The 23,759-nt window shown below is 65.6% G+C and overlaps 1 protein-coding gene across 2 annotated transcripts in view; it reads right to left on the reverse strand.

Annotated features, from left to right (window-relative positions):
* LOC102455296 (nuclear receptor subfamily 1 group D member 1-like) overlaps window positions 1-23,759 on the reverse strand; it is a 33,465-nt gene that overhangs the window by 7,417 nt on the left and 2,289 nt on the right. Inside the window, exons 1-4 of one of the 2 annotated variants that reach the window (XM_075915753.1) lie at window positions 19,771-20,094; window positions 4,414-4,704; window positions 3,665-3,753; window positions 2,655-2,799 (exon numbers count right to left, since the gene is read on the reverse strand). In XM_075915753.1, coding sequence (XP_075771868.1) covers window positions 2,655-2,799; window positions 3,665-3,753; window positions 4,414-4,704; window positions 19,771-19,786 — 541 coding nt within the window. In that variant the 5' untranslated portion in view covers window positions 19,787-20,094. Of the gene's footprint in view, window positions 1-2,654; window positions 2,800-3,664; window positions 3,754-4,413; window positions 4,705-19,770; window positions 20,095-23,759 lie in introns of those variants that run through there. The other variant, XM_075915752.1, reaches the window with a different exon arrangement.

Here is a 23,759-nt window from a genome sequence, read left to right on the forward strand (position 1 = left end):
CCCTGCGATGCCCCCTCCCCTCACTGTGTCCCCAACAGCAGGGGCCTGATCCTGCACAGAAACAGACCAATGGAAGCAGGATCGGGCCCACATACGGCACCTCATGGGTGTGGGAGGTCCCATGCTGGGCAGGGAGAGTCCGGTTCTCATGCCCACCCGGGGCTTTGGTGGCGGGGGCGGGGGACGTGTCTGGAGGCTGCCGCCTGCTGTGGGAGCTGCTGCCATAACACGAGCTGGAGCGGGGGCAGCACATGGCCGCCCTGACCCACAACCCTCCTTTTCCACAGGCAGGATCCCCTTGCCACTCATAAAGCCCAGATGGGCCTAGGGCAGCCTGGCAGGGCGGGGGGCAGAGAGCACCCCAAACATCCCCCCCATCCCTGTGTCTGTCCATCTCTGCCCCTTTCCTCCCCCACTCTACCCCACCCCTCGCCCTCTCCCCTCCCCTTGCAGGCTCCTGCCCCCAGCACAGTAGCTGTGAGCCTGGATAGCGCCCGTAGACCTTTCCTGCCCTCCGGCCCCTGCACCCTGAGGCTGCTGCTCAGTCCTGGGGTTCGGCCGCTGACTCAACCCGCCTGCTGGGCAGGATCCAGCCCAAGGCAGGCAACATCCCCGTCCTCACCATGAGCATTTACTTTGCCCTGCGCTCTGGACCTGTGAGCCAGCTTCCCCCACGCAAGAGCCTGCCCCCCACCACTGGTCCCGCAGGGATGGGACCCAGGCGTTTGGGGGCCGGGGTGCTGAGATCCAGGGGGCTGGTTCTTCTACGTTCCTGGCCCAAAGCAGCCCAGAGCCAGAACTGTCAGGCAGCGAGGAGGGAGGCCTGGGGAGCCAAAGGTCCCAGTAGAAGAGGCTCAGGTGGGAGGCGCAGGCCCAGCTCCACGGTTCTGGTTCTGATCTAGGCCCACCTCCATGGCTCTGGCCTGGGCCCAGTGCCAGATCCCTCCCGCACTCCACCCCAGCCATTCGGAGCACACTAATGCTGACGAGCCATTTCAAAGCCTAACGAATCCATCATGAGTGGATGGGAGAAGCTGGAGCCATTCATCACAGTCTGGCCCTGGCCTCAGCCTCTCTGCACACCCGCCCCTCGTGCAGAGCCATAAATCAGCCCCCAGCACAGAGCTCCATCCATCAGCTGGGGCAGCTGCTGCCTTGGCAGAGCAGGAGGGAGGCAGCATGGGACCTGGGGATACTGGGGTCCTGCTGCAGGGGCAAGGCACCGGCCTGTACCCCAAGCCGCCTCTCCCAGCTCCAGCTACGTTCCTATGGGGCTCTCCTGGAGAAAGGGATCTGGTGTCGGTGCACAAGAGAGAGCCAGGGCTGGGCTGGCAGGTGGGGCTGCGGGCTGGGACTGGGGGGCACTGGCATTGGCGGGTGCGGGGGAACCAGGGCCAGGCTGCAGGCTGGGGTTGGGGGGCACTGGCAGAGGAGGTGCAGGGGAGCCAGGTCCGGGCTGCAGGCTGGGATTGGGGGGCACTGGCACTGGGGGGTGCGTGGGAGCCAGGGCCGGGCTGCAGGCTGGGATTGGGGGGTACTAGCAGAGAGGGTGCAGGGGAGCCTGGGCTGGACTGGCAGGTGGGGCTGCAGGCTGGGATTGGGGGGTACTGGCAGAGAGGGTTCAGGGGAACCAGGGCTGGACTGGCAGGTGGGGCTGCAGGCTGGGATTGGGGGGCACTGGCAGAGAGGGTTCAGGGGAGCCAGGGCTGGGCTGGCAGGTGGAGCCATGGGTTGGGCAGAATGGTAAGCCAGGAGCATGTTAGTGGCAGATGTGACAGTGGCCATACCCAAGGGCAGGCCAGGCCATGGGGTGGTCCAGGACAGTCAGTGAGGGGTGGGTGACCAGGAGAGGTGGGGGTGGGGCGGGGTGGATCAGGAGAGGTGGGGGTGGGGCGGGGTGGATCAGGAGAGGTGGGGGGCAGACAGAGCCCTGTGATCGCTGTCCCGTAACATGCTGGTGGCCAGGAGAGGCGGGGTGGCAGGAGAGCCAGGGGGATGGGGCCAGGAGAGCCAGGGGATGGGGGCAGGAGAGCCAGGGGGATGGGGGGCAGGAGAGCCAGGGGGATGGGGGGCAGGAGAGCCAGGGGGATGGGGGGCAGGAGAGCCAGGGGGATGGGGGCAGGAGAGCCAGGGGGATGGGGGCAGGAGAGCCAGGGGAAGGGGGCAGGAGAGCCAGGGGGATGGGGGGCAGGAGAGCCAGGGGGATGGGGCCAGGAGAGCCAGGGGGATGGGGGCCAGGAGAGCCAGGGGATGGGGGCAGGAGAGCCAGGGGGATGGGGGCAGGAGAGCCAGGGGATGGGGGGCAGGAGAGCCAGGGGATGGGGGCAGAAGAGCCGGGGGATGGGGGCAGGAGAGCCGGGGGATGGGGGGCAGGAGAGCCAGGGAATGGGGGCAGGAGAGCCAGGGGATGGGGGGCAGGAGAGCCGGGGGATGGGGGGCAGGAGAGCCGGGGGATGGGGGGCAGGAGAGCCAGGGAATGGGGGCAGGAGAGCCAGGGGATGGGGGGCAGGAGAGCCAGGGGATGGGGGGCAGGAGAGCCGGGGGATGGGGGCAGGAGAGCCAGGGGATGGGGGGCAGGAGAGCCAGGGGATGGGGGCAGGAGAGCCGGGGGATGGGGGCAGGAGAGCCAGGGGGCGGCCAGAGCCGGCGCTCACCATCGCGGGACATGCCGACGGCCAGGCACTTCTTGAAGCGACAGTGCTGGCAGCGGTTGCGGTTCATGCGCATTATCATGCAGTTCTCGTTCTTCACGCACATCTTGTAGCTGATGTTCTGCTGGATGCTGCGCCGGAAGAAGCCCTGCAAGGGACCAAGGGGCAAGGAGTCAGCACCAGGCAAAGCCTGCCCCGCCCTCCACCTGTCCCACCTGTGCCCCAGACCTGTTCCGCCCTGCCCTGCCTGTGCCCCCACCTGTTCCCACCTGCCCCCAAGCTGCCACACTGGTGCCCCCACCTGCCCTGCCTGCGCCCCCACCTGTTCCCACCTGCCCCCAAGCTGCCACACTGGTGCCCCACCTGCCCTGCCTGCGCCCCCACCTGTTCCCACCTGCCCCCAAGCTGCCACACTGGTGCCCCCACCTGCCCTGCCTGTGCCCCCACCTGTTCCCACCTGCCCCCAAGCTGCCACACTGGTGCCCCACCTGCCCTGCCTGTGCCCCCACCTGTTCCCACCTGCCCCCAAGCTGCCACACTGGTGCCCCACCTGCCCTGCCTGTGCCCCCACCTGTTCCCACCTGCCCCCAAGCTGCCACACTGGTGCCCCCACCTGCCCTGCCTGCGCCCCCACCTGTTCCCACCTGCCCCCAAGCTGCCACACTGGTGCCCCCCACCTGCCCTGCCTGCGCCCCCACCTGTTCCTACCTGCCCCCAAGCTGCCACACTGGAGCCCCACCTGCCCTGCCTGCGCCCCCACCTGTTCCTACCTGCCCCCAAGCTGCCACACTGGTGCCCCACCTGCCCTGCCTGTGCACCCGCCTGCCTCCCCCTGCCCCCGCCTCCCCCTTCTTGCCCCCAGCCCATTCGCTCAGCCAGGGAGGTGCTGGCAGCGGGCTCCCCTCAGAGCTAAGTCGTGATGGGTCGCCATGGTGATGCCCTAGCTACCAAGGAAGCTGGGTGTCTCACGTGGGTCCCCGCCCACAAGCCCCGCCCTGTCCCCGCCTCCTCACCTTGCAGCCCTCGCAGGCGTGGACGCCGTAGTGGAAGCCAGAGGCGATGTCTCCGCACACCTTGCACAACAGCACCATCCCGCCCGTCTCTGCAAGGGGGGGGATTAGCATCCTACTCCTGTCCCCTCCCGCATCCCCCCCAACAGAGAGGGAAGGGCCTGCGAGTGGGCGCTGCACCGCCTCCCACCGACCAGCTGCCCTGCCCCAGGGTCCCACCTGGCACCCTCTCCCTCAAGAACCCCCACTGCTTCCTCTCGGAGACACCCCCTTTCCAGCCAGACTGCCAGCCTCCCAAAGTGGGGGTGCATGGTCTGCACTGTGCATCAGTTTGGCTCCTTGTGCTTCGTGAGAGTACCATACCCCGGATATTCCTGTTGCTTTGGATGGCCTAGTGGTGAGAGCAGAGGGGGCTGAATGTCAGAACTCCTGGGCTCTGTCTCCAGCTTGGGGGGTGGGGGAAGTGGTGTCTAATGGTTGGAGCAACAAGACTGGACATCAGGACTCCTGGGCTCTACAACTGAGCTGCTTTCCCGTCACCTCTCTGTGCCTCAGTTTCCCCAGCAGTCAGGAGCGGCCCTAGACGAGCTGCCGGCAACTGGCGCCCTAGGCGATCGGCGCCCCCGCCTCCAAAGCCCTCAATGGCCATTTATCTTGGCACCCTCGGCGACCGCCTAGTTCGCCTGTATTGACAGGCCGCCACTGCCAGCAGTAGCAGGGGCATGATGACAGTCAGCACCCTGGTCACTTACTTGTGAAGGTGCCGGTCACTCCATTCTGCTTGGCGGTGGTAACTCTGCTCTGGGTGGGGGGCGACTGGCCCTGGCCGGGGTACCTGATCCCCTCCGGGAACTGGAAGGCCACCTTGGGCGAGGACGGTGAGCTGGGGCCCTGCGGCTTGATGGCCCCGATCTCGGTCAGTGTCAGCTCCTCCAGCGACGAGGGCAGGGAATGCTGTGGGGATGGCACCAGGTACCCGCTGGGTGGGCTGCCCGGGGTGGGGCTGGACCCTGCAGTGGAGCCCACGTAGAGGATCACGCCGCCTGTGGGAGAGAGCCGAGGGGGAGGTCAGATGGGGTCACGGCTTGAGTCCCACGGCAGAAAACAGCAGGAAGCAAGAGCTGGACTAGGGGGTGCTCAAGGCTGCACTCCCCACAGGGAAGCTGCTTGGTGGGGGGATCTGGGGCGGCCTTCATCCCCCAGGTTTAGCACCAAGTGGGGAAGAGCTGGCTCTTTGGGTGGGGTTGGCGGCCGGGGGCGTGTCCCTGCCAGACTCGTGTCTGGGGTCATCGTGGGAGAGGGAACAAAAGAACAGGGGGCAAGGGAAGGGGGGGATGAAAGAGACACAGAACAGGAAGAAATCCGGGCAACAGGCAAAGGCCATCACTTGCCACAGGACAGATGCAACCTCTGGCCCCTGCATTGGCCTTCCCTTGTCCTGGCCCTGCCAGCTGTTGGGGCCAGGACCAGCTGCAGCCCCCCCCCCACGCAGAGCGGAGCCCCTGGGGCACAGCATGGGGGGGAGGAGCACAGCATGGGGGGGAGGAGCGCAGCATGGGGGGCTAGGGGAGGTGTGCAGAGGAGGGACTGGGGGAGGTGTGCAGCGGGGGGGCTAGGGGAGGTGTGCAGAGGAGGGACTGGGGAAGATGTGCAGCGGGGGGGGGGCTGGGGGAGGTGTGCAGAGGAGGGACTGGGGAAGGTGTGCAGCGGGGGGGGGCTAGGGGAGGTGTGCAGAGGAGGGACTGGGGAAGGTGTGCAGCGGGGGGGCTAGGGGAGGTGTGCAGAGGAGGGACTGGGGAAGGTGTGCAGCGGGGGGGCTGGGGGAGGTGTGCAGAGGAGGGACTGGGGAAGGTGTGCAGAGGAGGGACTGGGGAAGGTGTGCAGGAGGGGGGGCTCGGGGAGGCGTGCAGCGGGGGGGCTCGGGGAGGCGTGCAGCGGGGGGAGGCTCGGGGAGGCATGCAGAGGAGGGACTGGGGGAGGTGTGCAGCAGGGGGGGCTCGGGGAGGTGTGCAGAGGAGGGACTGGGGGAGGTGTGCAGCAGGGGGGGCTCGGGGAGGTGTGCAGAGGAGGGACTGGGGGAGGTGTGCAGCAGGGGGGGCTCGGGGAGGTGTGCAGAGGAGGGACTGGGGGAGGTGTGCAGCAGGGGGGGCTCGGGGAGGTGTGCAGAGGAGGGACTGGGGGAGGTGTGCAGCAGGGGGGGCTCGGGGAGGTGTGCAGAGGAGGGACTGGGGGAGGTGTGCAGCGGGGGGGGCTGGGGGAGGTTTGCAGAGGAGGGACTGGGGAAGGTGTGCAGCGGGGGGGGCTCGGGGAGGTGTGCAGCGGGGGGGGCTGGGGGAGGTGTGCAGAGGAGGGACTGGGGGAGGTGTGCAGAGGAGGGACTGGGGAAGGTGTGCAGCGGGGGGGCTGGGGGAGGCGTGCAGAGGAGGGACTGGGGGAGGTGTGCAGAGGAGGGACTGGGGAAGGTGTGCAGCGGGGGGGGCTCGGGGAGGTGTGCAGCGGGGGGGGCTCGGGGAGGCGTGCAGCGGGGGGGGGCTCGGGGAGGCGTGCAACAGGGGGGAGGAGCACAGCAGGGTGGGGGGATGCAGTGGCAGCAGGGTGCACACAGCCACCGGGCTGCCCTGAGGCTGGGCTGCGGGGAAAGTGGGGTGTCCGGACCGTGGTGCAGAAAGTAGGGCAAACCAACAGATGACAAAATGCAGCCGCCCCCTGGCGCCGGCCCAGGGTGCGAGGGCAGGGCCAGGGGCCATGCCAAGATTCCTGGCTCTGCCCCTCAATCCCCACCCACCCCACCAGCCCCTCCTGCATTTACCAGTAGCAAAGACCCTCCACCCTCAATTGCAGCAAGGGGTGTGAGGGCTTTTGTGGAGGTGGCACCCAGGAGGAAAGAGACCCCATGCCCTTGTGCACTCACAACACACACACAATACATGCACACATACTCACACAACGCGCATACACACACACAATACATGCACACATACTCACACAACGCGTGTACACACACATACACAACACACAATACATGCACACATACTCACACAACGCGTGTACACACACATACACAACACACAATACATGCACACATACTCACACAACGCGCATACACACACACATACACAACACACACACAATACATGCACACATACTCACACAACGCGTGTACACACACATACACAACACACAATACATGCACACATACTCACACAACGCGCATACACACACACATACACAACACACACACAATACATGCACACATACTCACACAACGCGCGTACACACACATACACAACACACACACAATACATGCACACATACTCACACAACGCGTGTACACACACATACACAACACACAATACATGCACACATACTCACACAACACCATACACACACATACACAACACACACACAATACATGCACACACTCACACAACGCGCGTACACACACATACTCACACAACGCGCATACACACACACATACACAACACACACACAATACATGCACACATACTCACACAACGCACATACACACACACATACACAACACACACACAATACATGCACACATACTCACACAACGCACGTACACACACGCACATACACAACACACAATACATGCACACATACTCACACAACGCGCGTACACACACATACACAACACACAATACATGCACACATACACAACGCGCATACACACACACATACACAACACACACACAATACATGCACACATACTCACACAACGCACGTACACACACGCACATACACAACATACAATACATGCACACATACTAACACAACACGCATACACACGCACATACACAACACACAATACATGCACACATACTCACACAACGCCCATACACACACACATACACAACACACAATACATGCACATACTCACACAACGCGCGTACACACGCACATACACAACACACACACAATACATGCACACATACTCACACAACGCGCGTACACACACGCACATACACAACACACAATACATGCACACATACACAACGCGCGTACACACACATACACAACACACACACAATACATGCACACGCGCGCACGTTCCTTGTGACCTATATCGGGCAAGTCGCTGCCCTTCTCTGACTCGGATCTTGGCCGGTTCTTGGCCCTGCAAACGCACGAGCCGGTTCCTCCGCAGCCGGGACGTTCCCTCCCGCCCCGCCCCGCCCCGCCCCGCCCCTCCGGCTCCGGCGATTTTCAACAGGCCCGTCCAGGGTTTCAACCCGCAGCCCGAATTTCAGCGGAGCCCGGACTCGGAGCCGCCCAGCGCGGAGCCGCGTGTGGCTGGGAGGCGCTAGGCGGAGCCGGGTGGGGATTTGCCCCTGGCACGCTCCCACCGCACCTGGCTCAGTGCCCGCTGGCCTGGGGGCTGCGGAATATGCGCTTAACAGCCCCACACCAGCCTCTTTCTCCCCCCCAGCTCCGCGCGGCACCGCCCCCCGCCGCAAAGCAGGACTCCAGGCAGCCATTGCTTCTGTCCGGTACCAGACCCGGAGCATCTTCGCCAGACCCGACAGCAGGGAGATCCTGCCTACAAACAAGCCCCTGCCCTCGGCGAGGGAACCCCACGGGGGCGGGGGGCACAAGGGGGAGGCAGGAGGGGGCCTGGTGGGGGGCAGGAGCGGGCCGGCGGGGGGCACAAGGGGGCAGGCGGGGCAGGAGCGGGCACAAGGGGGCAGGCGGGGGGCACAAGGGGGCAGGCGGGGCAGGAGCGGGCACAAGGGGGCCGGCGGGGGGCACAAGGGGGCCGGCGGGGGGCACAAGGGGGCTGGCGGGGCAGGAGCGGGCACAAGGAGGCCGGCGGGGGGCACAAGGGGGCCGGCGGGGGGCACAAGGGGGCCGGCAGGGGGCAGGCGGGGCAGGAGCGGGCACAAAGGGGCAGGCGGGGGGCACAAGGGGGCCGGCGGGGGGCACAAGGGGGCAGGCGGGGCAGGAGCGGGCACAAGAGGGCAGGCGGGGCAGGCGGGGGGCACAAGGGGGCCGGCGGGGGGTACAAGGGGGCAGGCGGGGCAGGAGCGGGCACAAGGGGGCAGGCGGGGGGCACAAGGGGGCAGGCGGGGCAGGAGCGGGCACAAGGGGGCAGGCGGGGGGCACAAGGGGGCCGGCGGGGCAGGAGCGGGCCGGCGGGGGGCAGGAGCGGGCCGGCGGGGAGCACAAGGGGGCTGGCGGGGCAGGAGCGGGCCGGCGGGGAGCATAAGGGGGCTGGCGGGGGGCACAAGGGGGCCGGCGGGGAGCACAAGGGGGCTGGCGGGGCAGGAGCGGGCCGGCGGGGGGCACAAGGGGGCAGGCGGGGCAGGAGCGGGCCGGCGGGGGGCACAAGGGGGCTGGCGGGGCAGGAGCGGGCCGGCGGGGGCACAAGGGGGCAGGCGGGGCAGGAGCGGGCCGGCGGGGGCACAAGGGGGCCGGCGGGGCAGGAGCGGGCCGGCGGGGGGCACAAGGGGGCTGGCGGGGCAGGAGCGGGCCGGCGGGGGGCACAAGGGGGCAGGCGGGGCAGGAGCGGGCACAAGGGGGCCGGCGGGGCAGGAGCGGGCCGGCGGGGGGCACAAGGGGGCCGGCGGGGAGCACAAGGGGGCTGGCGGGGCAGGAGCGGGCCGGCGGGGGGCACAAGGGGGCAGGCGGGGCAGGAGCGGGCCGGCGGGGGGCACAAGGGGGCCGGCGGGGAGCACAAGGGGGCTGGCGGGGCAGGAGCGGGCCGGCGGGGAGCATAAGGGGGCTGGCGGGGGGCACAAGGGGGCCGGCGGGGAGCACAAGGGGGCTGGCGGGGCAGGAGCGGGCCGGCGGGGGCACAAGGGGGCAGGCGGGGCAGGAGCGGGCCGGCGGGGGCACAAGGGGGCCGGCGGGGCAGGAGCGGGCCGGCGGGGGGCACAAGGGGGCTGGCGGGGCAGGAGCGGGCCGGCGGGGGGCACAAGGGGGCAGGCGGGGCAGGAGCGGGCACAAGGGGGCCGGCGGGGCAGGAGCGGGCCGGCGGGGGGCACAAGGGGGCCGGCGGGGAGCACAAGGGGGCTGGCGGGGCAGGAGCGGGCCGGCGGGGGGCACAAGGGGGCAGGCGGGGCAGGAGCGGGCCGGCGGGGGCACAAGGGGGCTGGCGGGGCAGGAGCGGGCCGGCGGGGAGCACAAGGGGGCTGGCGGGGGGCACAAGGGGGCTGGCGGGGCAGGAGCGGGCCGGCGGGGGGCACAAGGGGGCTGGCGGGGCAGGAGCGGGCCGGCGGGGGGCACAAGGGGGCTGGCGGGGCAGGAGCGGGCCGGCGGGGAGCACAAGGGGGCTGGCGGGGGGCACAAGGGGGGCGGCGGGGGGCACAAGGGGGCTGGCGGGGCAGGAGCGGGCCGGCGGGGGGCACAAGGGGGCTGGCGGGGCAGGAGCGGGCCGGCGGGGGGCACAAGGGGGCCGGCGGGGGGCACAAGGGGGCTGGCGGGGCAGGAGCGGGCCGGCGGGGGGCACAAGGGGGCAGGCGGGGCAGGAGCGGGCCGGCGGGGGCACAAGGGGGCAGGCGGGGCAGGAGCGGGCCGGCGGGGGGCACAAGGGGGCCGGCGGGGCAGGAGCGGGCCGGCGGGGGCACAAGGGGGCAGGCGGGGCAGGAGCGGGCCGGCGGGGGGCACAAGGGGGCAGGCGGGGCAGGAGCGGGCCGGCGGGGGCACAAGGGGGCAGGCGGGGCAGGAGCGGGCCGGCGGGGGGCACAAGGGGGCAGGCGGGGCAGGAGCGGGCCGGCGGGGGCACAAGGGGGCAGGCGGGGCAGGAGCGGGCCGGCGGGGGGCACAAGGGGGCCGGCGGGGCAGGAGCGGGCCGGCGGGGCGGGGAGCGGCAGACGATCCGGCCAAGGGGGCAGGAGAGGACACGGCCGCCCCCGGCCCCGCCCCCGGTCAGGCCGGCACGTGAGGGCGCCGCGCCAGCCCCGGGGACACCTGACCGGCTGCTCACGCGGCTGCGGCGACCCCGCTCGCTGGGGGAGGGGGCATGGCCCTGCCTCCGTGCGGGGGGGGGAAGTAGCAGAGCGCCGCGTGCGGGGGGGGGGGGTAGCAGAGCGCCGCGTGCGGGGGGGGGGGGAGGTAGCAGAGCGCCGCGTGCGGGGGGGGGGTAGCAGAGCGCCGCGTGCGGGGGGGGGGGGGTAGCAGAGCGCCGCGTGCGGGGGGGGGGGGGAGGTAGCAGAGCGCCGCGTGCGGGGGGGGGGTAGCAGAGCGCCGCGTGCGGGGGGGGGGGGGGAGGTAGCAGAGCGCCGCGTGCGGGGGGGGGGGTAGCAGAGCGCCGCGTGCGGGGGGGGGGAGGTAGCAGAGCGCCGCGTGCGGGGGGGGGGGGTAGCAGAGCGCCGCGTGCGGGGGGGGGGGGGAGGTAGCAGAGCGCCGCGTGCGGGGGGGGGCAGGGCAGACGAACGGACAGGCTGCGTCTCCAACCTGTAACCCGCCCCTCGCTCCCCACTCCCATTGCGCCCGGAGGGGGAAGGGACGTGGCTGCCAGCCCCCTCCCCGCGCTAACCACTAGTGCCCGCTCCCCTCCCCGTTCCCAGCCAGGAAGGAGACGGGCAGCTCTTTCCAAGGTTAACCCTTCGCCTCGCAGTCCTGGCCAGTGGGGCAGGCAGGACGGGGGGCTCCTGTCTGGCCCGTCGCTTTGCAGGTCATTCCGCAGCCGGCCTGAACGCCCCTGGTCGCCCCGCTCGACTCAGGCCCTGCAGTGTCTGGGGCCAGCAGCCTTGCACCAGGCTGGGCCCTGGGGTTCTTACATCAGGCTGAGGTGCCAGGATGACCCATTGGGCAGCTGGTGCTGAAGGTGGGACCCAAGCCCAACCACTGGGTACAGCTGCTGGGTTCTGAGTCTGGTTCTGGATCCAGCTGCTGGGTGTTGGATTCTGACCTGGATCCAGATGTGGGCTCTAGGGCTAGAGCTGGACCCAACGGCGCTGCAGGATCCTGTGCTACCAGGGCATTTTCTAAGAGGCTGGGCAGAGCCAGATCTCTGAGATCCCCAATGGCAGCTTGCCACACTGCATCCCCAGCAGGGCCCCCCTCACACTGCGGGATCCAAGCCAGACACTGCCCCCGTCCTGCCCCCCACAGGGCGGGTCGATTTCCAGGGCCGTGAATGCCAGGGCAGCTCGCCACGCACATTCCCTTTCCCCTTGTGACAGGAACACGCCCTTGCTCGCTGCAGGCAGGGCCGGCCCACAACATGTTGGCACCTGAGGCAGGGAGCTCAAATGATGCCCCCTCACTGCACCAGCAGCAGGCACAATTTTCTACACTGGGTCCTAGTGGCAGCCCCCAGTCTGGCACCTGAGGCAGCCGCCTCAGTTTGCCTCCTGGTAAGGCCAGCCCTGACTGCAGGGAGAGACCTCAGTGCAGGTTAGGGTCCAGTTGTGCCAGGCACTGCTTCCTGCTCCAAACGTGCCCAGCCAGAGGGTGGCCGAGGAAACGCCCCAGCCCACGGGCCAGTGGCAGCGCTGAAGAAGAGCCCAGCTGTCCCAAGTCCCAGTTTGGTATGCTAACCACTAGACCACACTGCTGAAAGGCCACCAGCCCTCTGAGCTCCCCCCGCTGCAGCACTGTGGCACGGGCCACCCCAGAGCAGCGAGTGGCACCGTCCCAGCCTTGCTGAATTCAGTCTAACACGGGGACCCGCTGCTTTCGGAAGAGCATAAAAGTGCCGCCCCGCCGGGTGCAGATTCCAGCAGAGCTGCCGGAGCTGGGAAGGCAGCTGCAGTGTCTCGCCTGCACTGGGGAAGGGAGAGGAATCAATCACAAAGACACCTCCTCAGCACTGCGCTGGAAGCAGCTGCCGCCGCCTGTACCTGGTGACCTGAATTCTCCTGACAAAGGCAAATCCCAGGGCGCTCTCGGGCATATTTAGAAGGCATGTCACACTCTGCGGCGCCTCCGGCAGCCGGGGGAGTCCGTGTGCATTTCCCAGGCCCGGCCAGCTCACCGCCATCTGATCTCAGCGCTGAAACCCCATTATCCGCCCCCTCGCCAGACGCGGGAAGCAACAAATACAATAAATTATTTTGTTGGCTCAGCTTTCGGAGTCATTTAGAGGCTGAAGCCAAGCTGGCCCGTGCAGGCCCACACGTGTCTCTGAAACCCATCCCGCCCCCACAATCTGTCCAGAACTGCAGCCAAATACTCCCCCCAGAAAGACTCATTTAGATTCCTGGGTAAACAAAGGGGGCCTTTTGACTCCAGCTCTGCTGATTCCGGGTCCTCCCATGTTGCAAAGCCCCCCCCCCCCCGCTCCATTCTGTGGCTGAGTTTTCCATGCGAGGGAAGCCAGGTGGGTCAGCTTCACCCAATGTAGAATAACTTATCACATGAGGCGGCTGAGGGCCGGATCCCAGGTTCCCAGATTGGGACGCTGCTCCGGTTAATGTGGGACTGTATCTCCAGTGCCCTGCAGCTTGATGGGAGGGGAGGAGTTTGGATCTAGGTTTCCTGGCCCCAGCAGAAGTCAAGATACAGTCTTGAGACTGAATTTTCTTCAGTCCAATCTGTCCCGTCCCCCCCACCACACACACACACTCCTTTCCATGTCACCGGGATACTGCAAGGGGTTGGTGTCAGAGCTCCCTGTCAGCTGAGCACTTGGTGGCCACCCAGGAGAGAGTCAAATGCTGCCTAGCTGATTAGCAGACCGCCTACAACCAGCAGCCTGTGTTTTTATTGGTGGTGCACATCTTCACCTTCACTGCCTCAGTGCACATGACAAAATTTATTCTGCACATGGATGGCAACAATTAAAGAGAACCTTGGCTGGGGTGCAGGTGAAGTCTTCCCTCTGCCCTGCCAGACAGGGGGCTGCAGGGCCGGCGCAGAAGCCATGTTAACTTCTTTGACTTGTGCTTTACCCCATAACGGTTCCCAGAAGCCTCCGCCAATGCAGGCCTCATCACACATGACAGAAGCACTGAGCATGGGGCCCAGACACCCCTGACGTGCAGGGGCACGGAACACCCAGCTCCACGTCTTGCCTGGCACAAGTTTCTGTTTGCAGCCATCTCAGGTACCAGAACTTAGAGCAACCTCCTGCAGAAAGAGGACAAGCTGGGGCCCCGGGAGAAACAGGCCCCCACTCCCACAAGACGGGAAGCCGCATCCCTGCATATGGCACAGTGTAAATAAATGAGATTACCCAGAAAGGGAGCACGCGTCTAGGAAAGGACTTAGCTGCTGCGCTGCCAGGAGACACTAGCTACTCGTGCAGGATTTAATCTTCCAGCACGTTCCTTCACCAGTGGAGCGAGGGGCGGGGGGAGGAAACTGCCTGGCGCTTTTTTTGGCTTAAGTAGGTTAAGCATCTGCGGGCTGGCAGGAGCTTCCGAACAGGCGTGAGTCCGGGAGCAGAGTCAGCAGGGCGGGTGAGCCCTGCAGAGCTCCAGCGTCCATGGCTGTGGCGAGGTCGGGGGAGAAGGGCAGGCAGCAATGATCAACTCTCAAGGGCTGGGGATGTCTTAGATCTCAGTGAGAAAATCCCTGTATAAATGGCTGCCATGCCCCAGCCCAGAGGTGGCTGCATTTCAGGCTGTCGTTTTGTTCTCTGGACAGGGTCCTGCCCCATGCCTGCCGCTCGAGTGCCCATCTGCACGCCAATAACGAATAATAATAATAATCAGGAACCCACTGTTTCAATGAGTCACCCTCCCTCATCTAGCTACCTCCAGGGCCACATCCCCTCAATCTCTAGCCATCTAAGGCTGGAGTTCCCAAGGCAGCTCAGAGCCAGGATGCCCATAGGCGCTGTCCGCACGGACGCAACAATGTTTTCCCAGCATTGGCACAAAAGCAGGGCCAGAGTCTCCCAGGGGCTCAGCCATCAACACACACAAAATCCAGCCACTTACATCAGTGCCTCCATGGGAGCTAGAGTTGTGGCTCCTCCCCCCCACATATATATCTGGGGAGCTGTGGGGAACCCCAAATCCGCCTGCCGTGCCTCTGGCTGAGCTGCAGATGGATTTTAACCCGTCCCTTTCTTGCTGGCAGGGAGACTTTTCCTTCAGGACAGAAGGGGCGAGTGGGAAACCTTTGCCCGTACCACTGGAGAAGCAGGAAAAGCCAGTAGCTGAGCTGACAGCCCAGCCTTGGCTCTGACCTCCTCCTGCCGCCTCTGCCACGAAAGGCAAGGCCCTTTCCTATGCGCATCCGGGGAGCCCACGCCGCAGGGCGCCTCATTTAGTTGGATTTCCGAGGGGGTGGAAAGGCTGGCCCGTGGAGGAGGGGACTGGGAGACGAGTCACTGTACTGAGCGACCCCCGTGCCCAGGAGCGGATGAGGTAACAATAAGGGGGGCATCCGAATTCCCAGTTTTGGACCCAGCCCTGCATTCTGGTTCCACCTGCCGTGCAGGTGGTGGTGAAATGTGGCCCTGGCTCCAGGTATCAGAACAGCCCAGTGAAAGAGTCTGCTCCCACCCCCTGCAACCATCACCAGATCCAGGGCCCTCAAAGGCCCCTGGGGCAGAAGTCTTCCAGAGAGGGAAACTGAGGCACACATGGAGCCATGAGCAAAGCTGGCAAGAGGAGATTCCAGGACAGTGTTCTGTGCAAAGCCCTGCTGCTTCCACTCTGGGTCCTAGATTTCATGGGGCACCCACAGCAACAGAAGGTCAAGAGGTTTGGAGGGGCTGTTTTGAAGCCAGCTAGGTCCATAGCAAAGGCAAAGGAGCAATGGAGAACCAGGCGGCTCCCCCGGGATAACCAGACTCCCTCAGTCTCCGGTGTGTGTTCTCCAGCAAAAGCTCTTCTCAGATATGCAGATTTGGAGGCCAGAAGGCACCACTTTGATAAGCTAATCTGATCCCCGGCATAGACGAAACCAGAAACAGTCCCCCAGCCACCCTGCATCGCCTGGGCAAGAGACTGGCCTTCCTAAGAAACCCAGCCTGGCTCCGGCTGGAAATTCTCCCCCCAACCCCAGCCTGGCTCCGGCCAGAGACCCCTGCCCCAGGGATCCCTGCATGGCCTCAGCCAGAGACCTCCCCCTACAAGGCCAGAACCAGAGCCCCTCCCCAGAGATCCCTGCACCCAGCCCTATCTACGGGGTGGTCTGCAGGCCAGAACCAGGTGTGTGGTCTTGGCCAGCGGGAGGCAGGCCCTCCCCTTTGCCTTGGCGACGAGAGGGCATTTCCAGTTGCCACGCAAACGAGACAGCCACAACGCCGCCCCCCCTCCCATTTTCCTCTAGGGCCAACTTCCCTGCCCACCACAATTCATTTTCAACCCACATCAGCCTCCCAGGCACCTGGGTGCTGGGCGGACATCTGCAGACAAGCAGCAAAGAGCAAATTAGGTCAATGTCACCGTGAGGGTGGAAGAGACAGAATGAGGTGACGCAGCCTCTGGGTCAGGGATTGGGGGGGGGGGGGGGGGAGATGGCAGCCTGGAGCTCCCCCTCTTTGCACATACACATCCCTGCTTCCCCACTAGCTGGTTCCAGGAGGGGACACAAGCCCCCCACGCTCCGGAGCCACAATGACAGAGCCCTGGAACAAAGCGTGCACAGAAATCCCCACCGAGATAACGATCAAGCCATCTGGTTTCCTCCAGCCCCAGCCCAGGGAAGAAATCCCCCCCCCCGCCCCGCTCAGTTAGGGCCCCCCTCCCAGGCACTGGCTCTCTCCTCCCCACTTCCTCCTAATTAACGAGCTGATTAGTGAAGGAGGAGAAGGCTCTGGGTGCCTCAAGCAGGAACTGACAACCTACTCTGGGTGTCTGAGAGGACGTCCCCCCCCCCCACAAGCCAGGGTCGACTTGCAGCGTCTGCAAGTCGGGGCGATTGGTATGCAGCAGGCAAAGGGACTGGGCAGAAGGCTGCAACGTGTGCAATTCATCAGCGCTGAAGGGAGAGAGGGTCTAGGCAGGGCCTCAGGAGACCGGGATTCTAGCCACTGCTCTAGGCAAGTCACTGCTCTGCTCTGTGCCTCAGTTTCCCCTCCCACTCTTTGTCTGTTTAGCTCTGGGGCAGGGTCTTTCTGTCTTTCTTAGAGTGAGTCAGGCATGGACAAGTATGGCCATAGATTTCAGACCCCTTCTTCTGAGAGCTTCCACCGCCCGGCAGCCGAATGGGCACCTCCCACCTTCTCTAGGTGCTGGACAAAGAGCAAAGCCCAGGGAGCCGGCTGCAATAATATGGCAGAGAAGAGCAGTGAGTGTATCCCGGCCCATGAGCGCCAGGCTGCTGGGGAACACAAACGGGTCTTTTCAGCTCACGCTGGGGGATACATCCAGCACCAATAAGGGCCCTGATCCTGCAACCCGCCCTATTCAGACCACGTGCCGTGTGTGTGCTCAGATCCCATGGAGTAGGTGGCTGAGGCCCCTCTATCATGAATCCCAGCCCAGGCACCCAGCAGACCCTATGGGACGCATAACCCAAAAGCTGTTGCTTTGGCTCTTCCGGAAGCCTGCCCTGGGATAGGACGCTCCCAAGAAATACCGAGAGGCACCCCCTGCTGCTCCCACGTGATGTGGCACAAGGGGCCGCAGCCGACTCCCCCAGGCAGAGGGGCCCTGAGATTAACCTGGGCCTGTCAGAGTCCCACATCCAGGTTCTGGGCAAAGGACGCGCTGGGTGGGCACCTTCCCTACCCCCGCCACCTCTGGCCTGCAGGAAGACAGGCACCGTCTGGGCACCAGGTGTGTCCACTCGCCTCTGAACGGTCAGAGGCCCTGATCCCCCAGGGCTGCTTCCCTGAGAGGCCTGTAGGACCTCGATGCCCCACTCATCCAGAACACAGGGCAGTGAGGGCCAATGAGCACAGCGTGCACGGAGCAGTGCTATCACGAGGACTGCCCCTAGGGAGGGGCAGAGTCTGCTCCTGGTTGGCACTTGGAGGGGGGCAGGATGCAATTACCCCAGCAGCGAGCACAGCCTGGGATGTTACTTAGCAGTGTAAAGCTGCATCTGTACCACGACAAGTCCACTGTCTTCATCTGCCACAAGCCAAGTCCCTTAGTAACCAAGCCCTGCTAGCAGGAAGGGCGAGACAACAGTTTGTAACAGAGCAGGCCCTGCCCTGGACAAGTCACTACCTTGCCCCGTGCCTCAGTTTCCTCTTCCACTCTTTGTCTGTTTAGATCTGTTTTCTTCAGACTTATGGACAGCCACGTCTGGAGATTTCAGCTCCCATCTTCCATGAGCTCCTGCTGCCAGTGGGCAAGTGGCATCTCCTCCCCATTTGTATGACCCCACCATTGAACTGTCCTTAGCGGATTTAATGCACCTGCCATGAAGAAGGGCCACCCCCATTCTACAGATGAGGAAACCAAGGCACGGATGGATTAAGTGATGTGGCCAAGGTCACCCAGTAAATCGGTGGCACAGCCAGGCATAGCACCCAGTTCTCCCATGTGCCACTTTCAAAGCCCTGACTTCTTGCCCCCTCCACCCCGACAAGCAGGGCCTCCTGAGACAACAGTGAATACCAGCTACAGTGGAATGTGTCTAACACCTTGAACTTCAGGTGACCTGAAGGAAGAGATTGCTGGCTTACCCTTCACCTCGTAAATGAGATCTGCCTAAGACGGGCTGGCCAGTTCCACCCTCACATTCCAGCTCGCTGGGGTTCAATGACCCGGCTGGGTGTGTGTGCACACACACATGCTTGTGCACCCTAATGCCTGCCCTCCTGCTTGAGGCTCTCTGAGTCACTGGCCAGTCTGCCCCTAAGCGTAATTTACAGGGGAAGCCTCGTGCGGTGCAGGCAGCTGGAGCGAATCCAGCCTGGAGAAGCCAGCAGGCTTGCACCTGGCTGCTGGGGAAGGGGGGAGTAGCAGCACTGGGCATGTTTGGGAGCTGCTCTGTGTCCTGACAGGTGACAGCAAGAGGCAAATGTAATCCAATGTGGTGTCACTGCATGCCACAGCCCTGTGACATTGGGCATGACATCACCATGAAGCCAGTGAGTGACATCATCAAAGCACCAATGCAATGTCGCCATACAGCCCAGTGACATCGCCATAAAGCCAGTGCATGGCATCAAGGCACCGATGTGACCCACGGTGATGTCACCACATAGCCAGTGACACAGCAGCATCCCTCCCAAGATGCCACAGTGACACCGTATCCGAATGCTTTCTCCTGGCTCCCCCCACCAAAGTGATGCCAGGACCCACAACACTGTCGCAATCCCAGACAGGAGCCTGAAATGTCCCCGGCTGGTGCCATGGCAGCTGGGCTGGGAGAGACTTTGCCATTTCAGAGGGATCCATGAACACCTGAATGACCTCAATCGCCCCCCCTCCCCCTCCCCCTCCCCTCCCCACCAGTGCTGCATGCTGCTTAGGAGCAATTTATGGAGGAAGAGGGGTTTCCTGCCCCCGAGGGGGGTCCCTGTGCCCTGGCACACGGAGCGGGGAGTCTGGTGAACTCTGCTTACAAGCCACAAGGCAGCAGCTTGGGGGCAGAGCTGCCCGGCTGTATCCCCCGTCCCATGGGCACAGTCTGCCCTCAGTCAGCGCTAGGGCCAATGTGGAGTGACGCCTCCCACATCACTGGGGGAATCAGAGCGGCGACTGCCCCGCCCCGTCTTGAAATCCCAACCTCTACGGACCCCAAAGTCCCCATCACTAGGCCAGCGCCCCCTGCCACCCTGCCAAGACTGAGACTGGCTGCGTCCGCAGGGAAATGGGGTCACACGCCGTGGGGGAAATCGCTGGGGGTGGGGGGATTAAGGCTCTCCACCATCACAGAGAATGCACCAGCGTCACATCACAGCCTAGGCTCAGCACCGCCCTGGGGCCACCTGCACCCCCCATTTAACCCTTTGAGATTTTCAGCAGTGCCCCCCGCGGGGGGATCCGCCAGTTTACACATTCCAGCCTCCACAAGTCCCCCCTGCCTCTTACCCCCCACGCCAGAGGGGGATAAAGCAAAGGGGGGTCTGATCTATTTGTCTCTCCTGGTCCTCGCCCCCAGCTGCAGCGGGGTAACGCAGCTTCCTCCCCCGCTAGCCCATTCTGGGAGCTGCAAGCGACCCCCGGAAATACCCCCCCCCCCCGTCGCTATTTGTCTGCAGCCTCCCCGCGCCCGCCCCAGCCCCAGCTCCCCACGGCAGCCCCGGAGCTCGACGCTGGAGTTCGCGCGCCGCGAGCAGCTCTTACCCGCACTGCTCTCCATGGTGCGCTCCGGCTGCCTCGCCCCTGGTGTCACCTGGGCCCTGGGCCGAGGCGCGGGGCCCTGGCGCCCCAGCTCTCCCCGCTGCTGCGCCTTCGGGCGGATTCACTCCCGAGCCGCCAGCCCCCCGGGCGCCGCCGCACGTGCTCGGAGCGGGGGCCGCTGCGGCGGGCGGGCGGGCGATGGCTGCCGCGCGCGGGGGATTAGCCGGCCCGCAGCGGAGCGCAGCGGAGCGGGGCAGCCGGAGCGCGCGGCTCGTGTGTTGGCTGCATGTGACCCAGCCCGGCCGTGCTCCACTGACACACATTTCGGGAGGGAAAGGCTGGAGCGCGGCGCAGCGCAGCGCAGCACATGGGCAGGGGGCGGAGCTGGGGGCGAGTAAACAGGGAGCCGAGCGAGCGCTCCCCGCAGCGCGGCCCGCTTGGCACGGGCCCAGCTGGGGCGCGCAGCGCCGGCCGGGTCCCCGCGCTGCCTGGCGCTCCAAGGCTCAGCCCGGCCCGGAGCTGCCTGGGTCGGCTCGGTAGCCTGGCCGGGAAAAGCCGCCTGAGTCCCAGACCAGAAGCAACGATGGCGCGGGAGAGGGGCTTAGCGCCCCCCCGCCAGGCTCCGCGAGGTCCCCTGTGTCGTCCCCCCACAGCCGGCAGCTAGCCCGCAACGGGATTCCGCCCTCCCCCACCTGCGCACCCCGCCCTCTGCCAAATTACCCCCCTCTGGTGAGTCCCCCCTTCCGCCATCTATTTACCCTCGCTTCCGCTGATCGCCCCCTCCGCCACCCGATTGCTCTCCTGCCAATTCCCCCTTCTCCCTGATTGATCCCCGTCCCTCGAAATAGTCACCCTCCCCCACTGATACACACCCTCCCCGGATTTTCCGGATGGGCAGGAGTGTCCTGAGCCAAGCCCCGGGGTGGGGGTGGGGGGCCCGGCCAGTGGAAGAAAGAGGCTGGAGAGAAGGAAGAAGTAGAGGCAGAAAAGGAGACGTGGGCTGAGGGAATGGGTGAAACAGGAGGACCCTGGGGGGACGGATAGAACTGGGGGGGAATAAGGCAGCAAAGGGGGGATGGATAGAACTGGGGGGATGGGGGGCAAAGAGGGGATGGATAGAACTGGGGGGATGGGGAGGCAAAGGGGGGATGGATAGAACTGGGCGGATGGGGGGCAAAGAGGGGATGGATAGAACTGGGGGGATGGGGAGGCAAAGGGGGGATGGATAGAACTGGGGGGATGGGGAGGCAAAGGGGGGATGGATAGAACTGGGGGGATGGGGAGGCAAAGGGGGGATGGATAGAACTGGGGGGATGGGGGCAAAGAGGGGATGGATAGAACTGGGGGGATGGGGAGGCAAAGGGGGGATGGATAGAACTGGGGGGATGGGGAGGCAAAGGGGGGATGGATAGAACTGGGGGGATGGGGAGGCAAAGGGGGGATGGATAGAACTGGGGGGATGGGGTGGCAAAGGGGGGATGGATAGAACTGGGCGGAATTAGGGTGCTAGTGAATGTGGGGAGGGGCAAGCAGAAAGAGAACGGGGTGAATGGCTGCGGGACGGGGGCATTTCTAAAGTGGGGGGAACGGGGGGGGTGATGGACAGACCACGCTAAGTGGAACCAGGAAGGGGCAACAGCTAGGAGGGGTGGGGAGGTGTCACCCCGACCTCAGCGAGGGGATACACACCTGAGCCAAGCTGGGGCATAAGGGGCAGAGTGTAGGGACCCCAACAGGAGGACATAAGGGGGTGGCTCAGAGCCATGGCCAAGAAGCCCCAGGAACTGCCCTGCCCTGAGCTGATGCCACGGCTGTAAGGAGGCCTCATGGAGCGGCTGCCCACATGGCTCCTGCCTTAAAACCAGGCCCCCGTGCAGCTCCACAGCCCTTGTGCTAAGGGGCAGCCGCTGCCCCGGCTAGCAAAGGGAGCTCTCTGGGCTCCAGGACACCAGGAACCCCACTGAAAGGTGCTTCTTGGCATGTGAGGCCAAAGGAAGTCCCCAAAATCCAGATCCCTGCCCCCCCTGTGGGGAACCCCTGAACCCTGCCCAGAGCACAGGAGGGGGCAACGGGGGGTCCCCCATCTCCAGAGCCTCCCCAGCCAGTTGAGAGATATTGGAGGTGCTGGCACATCTTGTTCACTGAGGCCCCCCATTTCACCTCAGCTACAGACATTGTGGGGCCCTCCTGAGCTCAGGGCCCGCAAGCCCCTTCTCACGAGCCCTGCACCCCGCAGCAGAGCTCCCTCACCCCCAGCTGCCGCCTGAGAGACACAGATCTACGGAGCCATGTCACAGACCAGCACCAAGTATACATGGCTGGGGCAACAGACACGTGCCTGGTACCCCCCCCCCCCCGGAGCGGGGTCACCCGGCCAGGGCTGATCCGATCCATCCCGGGAGATCCAGCCCTCATCAGTCTGGACATGCCTCTCCCGCCAGCCCCACCCCCTCCCCCCTCGGAGCGGGGTCACCCGGCCAGGGCTGATCCGATCCATCCCGGGAGATCCAGCCCTCATCAGTCTGGACATGCCTCTCCCGCCAGCCCCCCCCCTCCCCCCCCCCCGTGGAGCGGGGTCACCCGGCCAGGGCTGATCCGATCCATCCCGGGAGATCCAGCCCTCATCAGTCTGGACATGCCTCTCCCGCCAGCCCCCCCCCCTCCCCCCCCCCCGTGGAGCGGGGTCACCCGGCCAGGGCTGATCCGATCCATCCCGGGAGATCCAGCCCTCATCAGCCTGGACATGCCTCTCCCGCCAGCCCCCCCCTCCCCCCTCGGAGCGGGGTCACCTGGCCAGGGCTGATCCGATCCATCCCGGGAGATCCAGCCCTCATCAGCCTGGACATGCCTCTCCCGCCAGCCCCCCCCCCTCCCCCCCCCCCGTGGAGCGGGGTCACCCGGCCAGGGCTGATCCGATCCATCCCGGGAGATCCAGCCCTCATCAGTCTGGACATGCCTCTCCCGCCAGCCCCACCCCCCTCCCCCCCCCGGAGCGGGGTCACCCGGCCAGGGCTGATCCGATCCATCCCGGGAGATCCAGCCCTCATCAGTCTGGACATGCCTCTCCCGCCAGCCCCCCCCTCCCTCCCCCCGTGGAGCGGGGTCACCCGGCCAGGGCTGATCCGATCCATCCCGGGAGATCCAGCCCTCATCAGTCTGGACATGCCTCTCCCGCCAGCCCCCCCCCTCCCCCCTCGGAGCGGGGTCACCTGGCCAGGGCTGATCCGATCCATCCCGGGAGATCCAGCCCTCATCAGCCTGGACATGCCTCTCCCGCCAGCCCCCCCCCTCCCCCCCCCCGTGGAGCGGGGTCACCCGGCCAGGGCTGATCCGATCCATCCCGGGAGATCCAGCCCTCATCAGTCTGGACATGCCTCTCCCGCCAGCCCCCCCCCTCCCCCCCCCCCCCGTGGAGCGGGGTCACCTGGCCAGGGCTGATCCGATCCATCCCGGGAGATCCAGCCCTCATCAGTCTGGACATGCCTCTCCCGCCAGCCCCACCCCCTCCCCCCCCCGGAGCGGGGTCACCCAGCCAGGGCTGATCCGATCCATCCCGGGAGATCCAGCCCTCATCAGTCTGGACATGCCTCTCCCGCCAGCCCCCCCCCTCCCCCCCCCCGTGGAGCGGGGTCACCCGGCCAGGGCTGATCCGATCCATCCCGGGAGATCCAGCCCTCATCAGTCTGGACATGCCTCTCCCGCCAGCCCCACCCCCTCCCCCCCCCGGAGCGGGGTCACCCGGCCAGGGCTGATCCGATCCATCCCGGGAGATCCAGCCCTCATCAGTCTGGACATGCCTCTCCCGCCAGCCCCCCCCTCCCCCCCCCCCGTGGAGCGGGGTCACCCGGCCAGGGCTGATCCGATCCATCCCGGGAGATCCAGCCCTCATCAGCCTGGACATGCCTCTCCCGCCAGCCCCACCCCCTCCCCCCTCGGAGCGGGGTCACCCGGCCAGGGCTGATCCGATCCATCCCGGGAGATCCAGCCCTCAT

Source organism: Pelodiscus sinensis, unplaced genomic scaffold (genome assembly GCF_049634645.1).
Source record: "Pelodiscus sinensis isolate JC-2024 unplaced genomic scaffold, ASM4963464v1 ctg164, whole genome shotgun sequence".
Taxonomy (NCBI): domain Eukaryota; kingdom Metazoa; phylum Chordata; order Testudines; family Trionychidae; genus Pelodiscus; species Pelodiscus sinensis.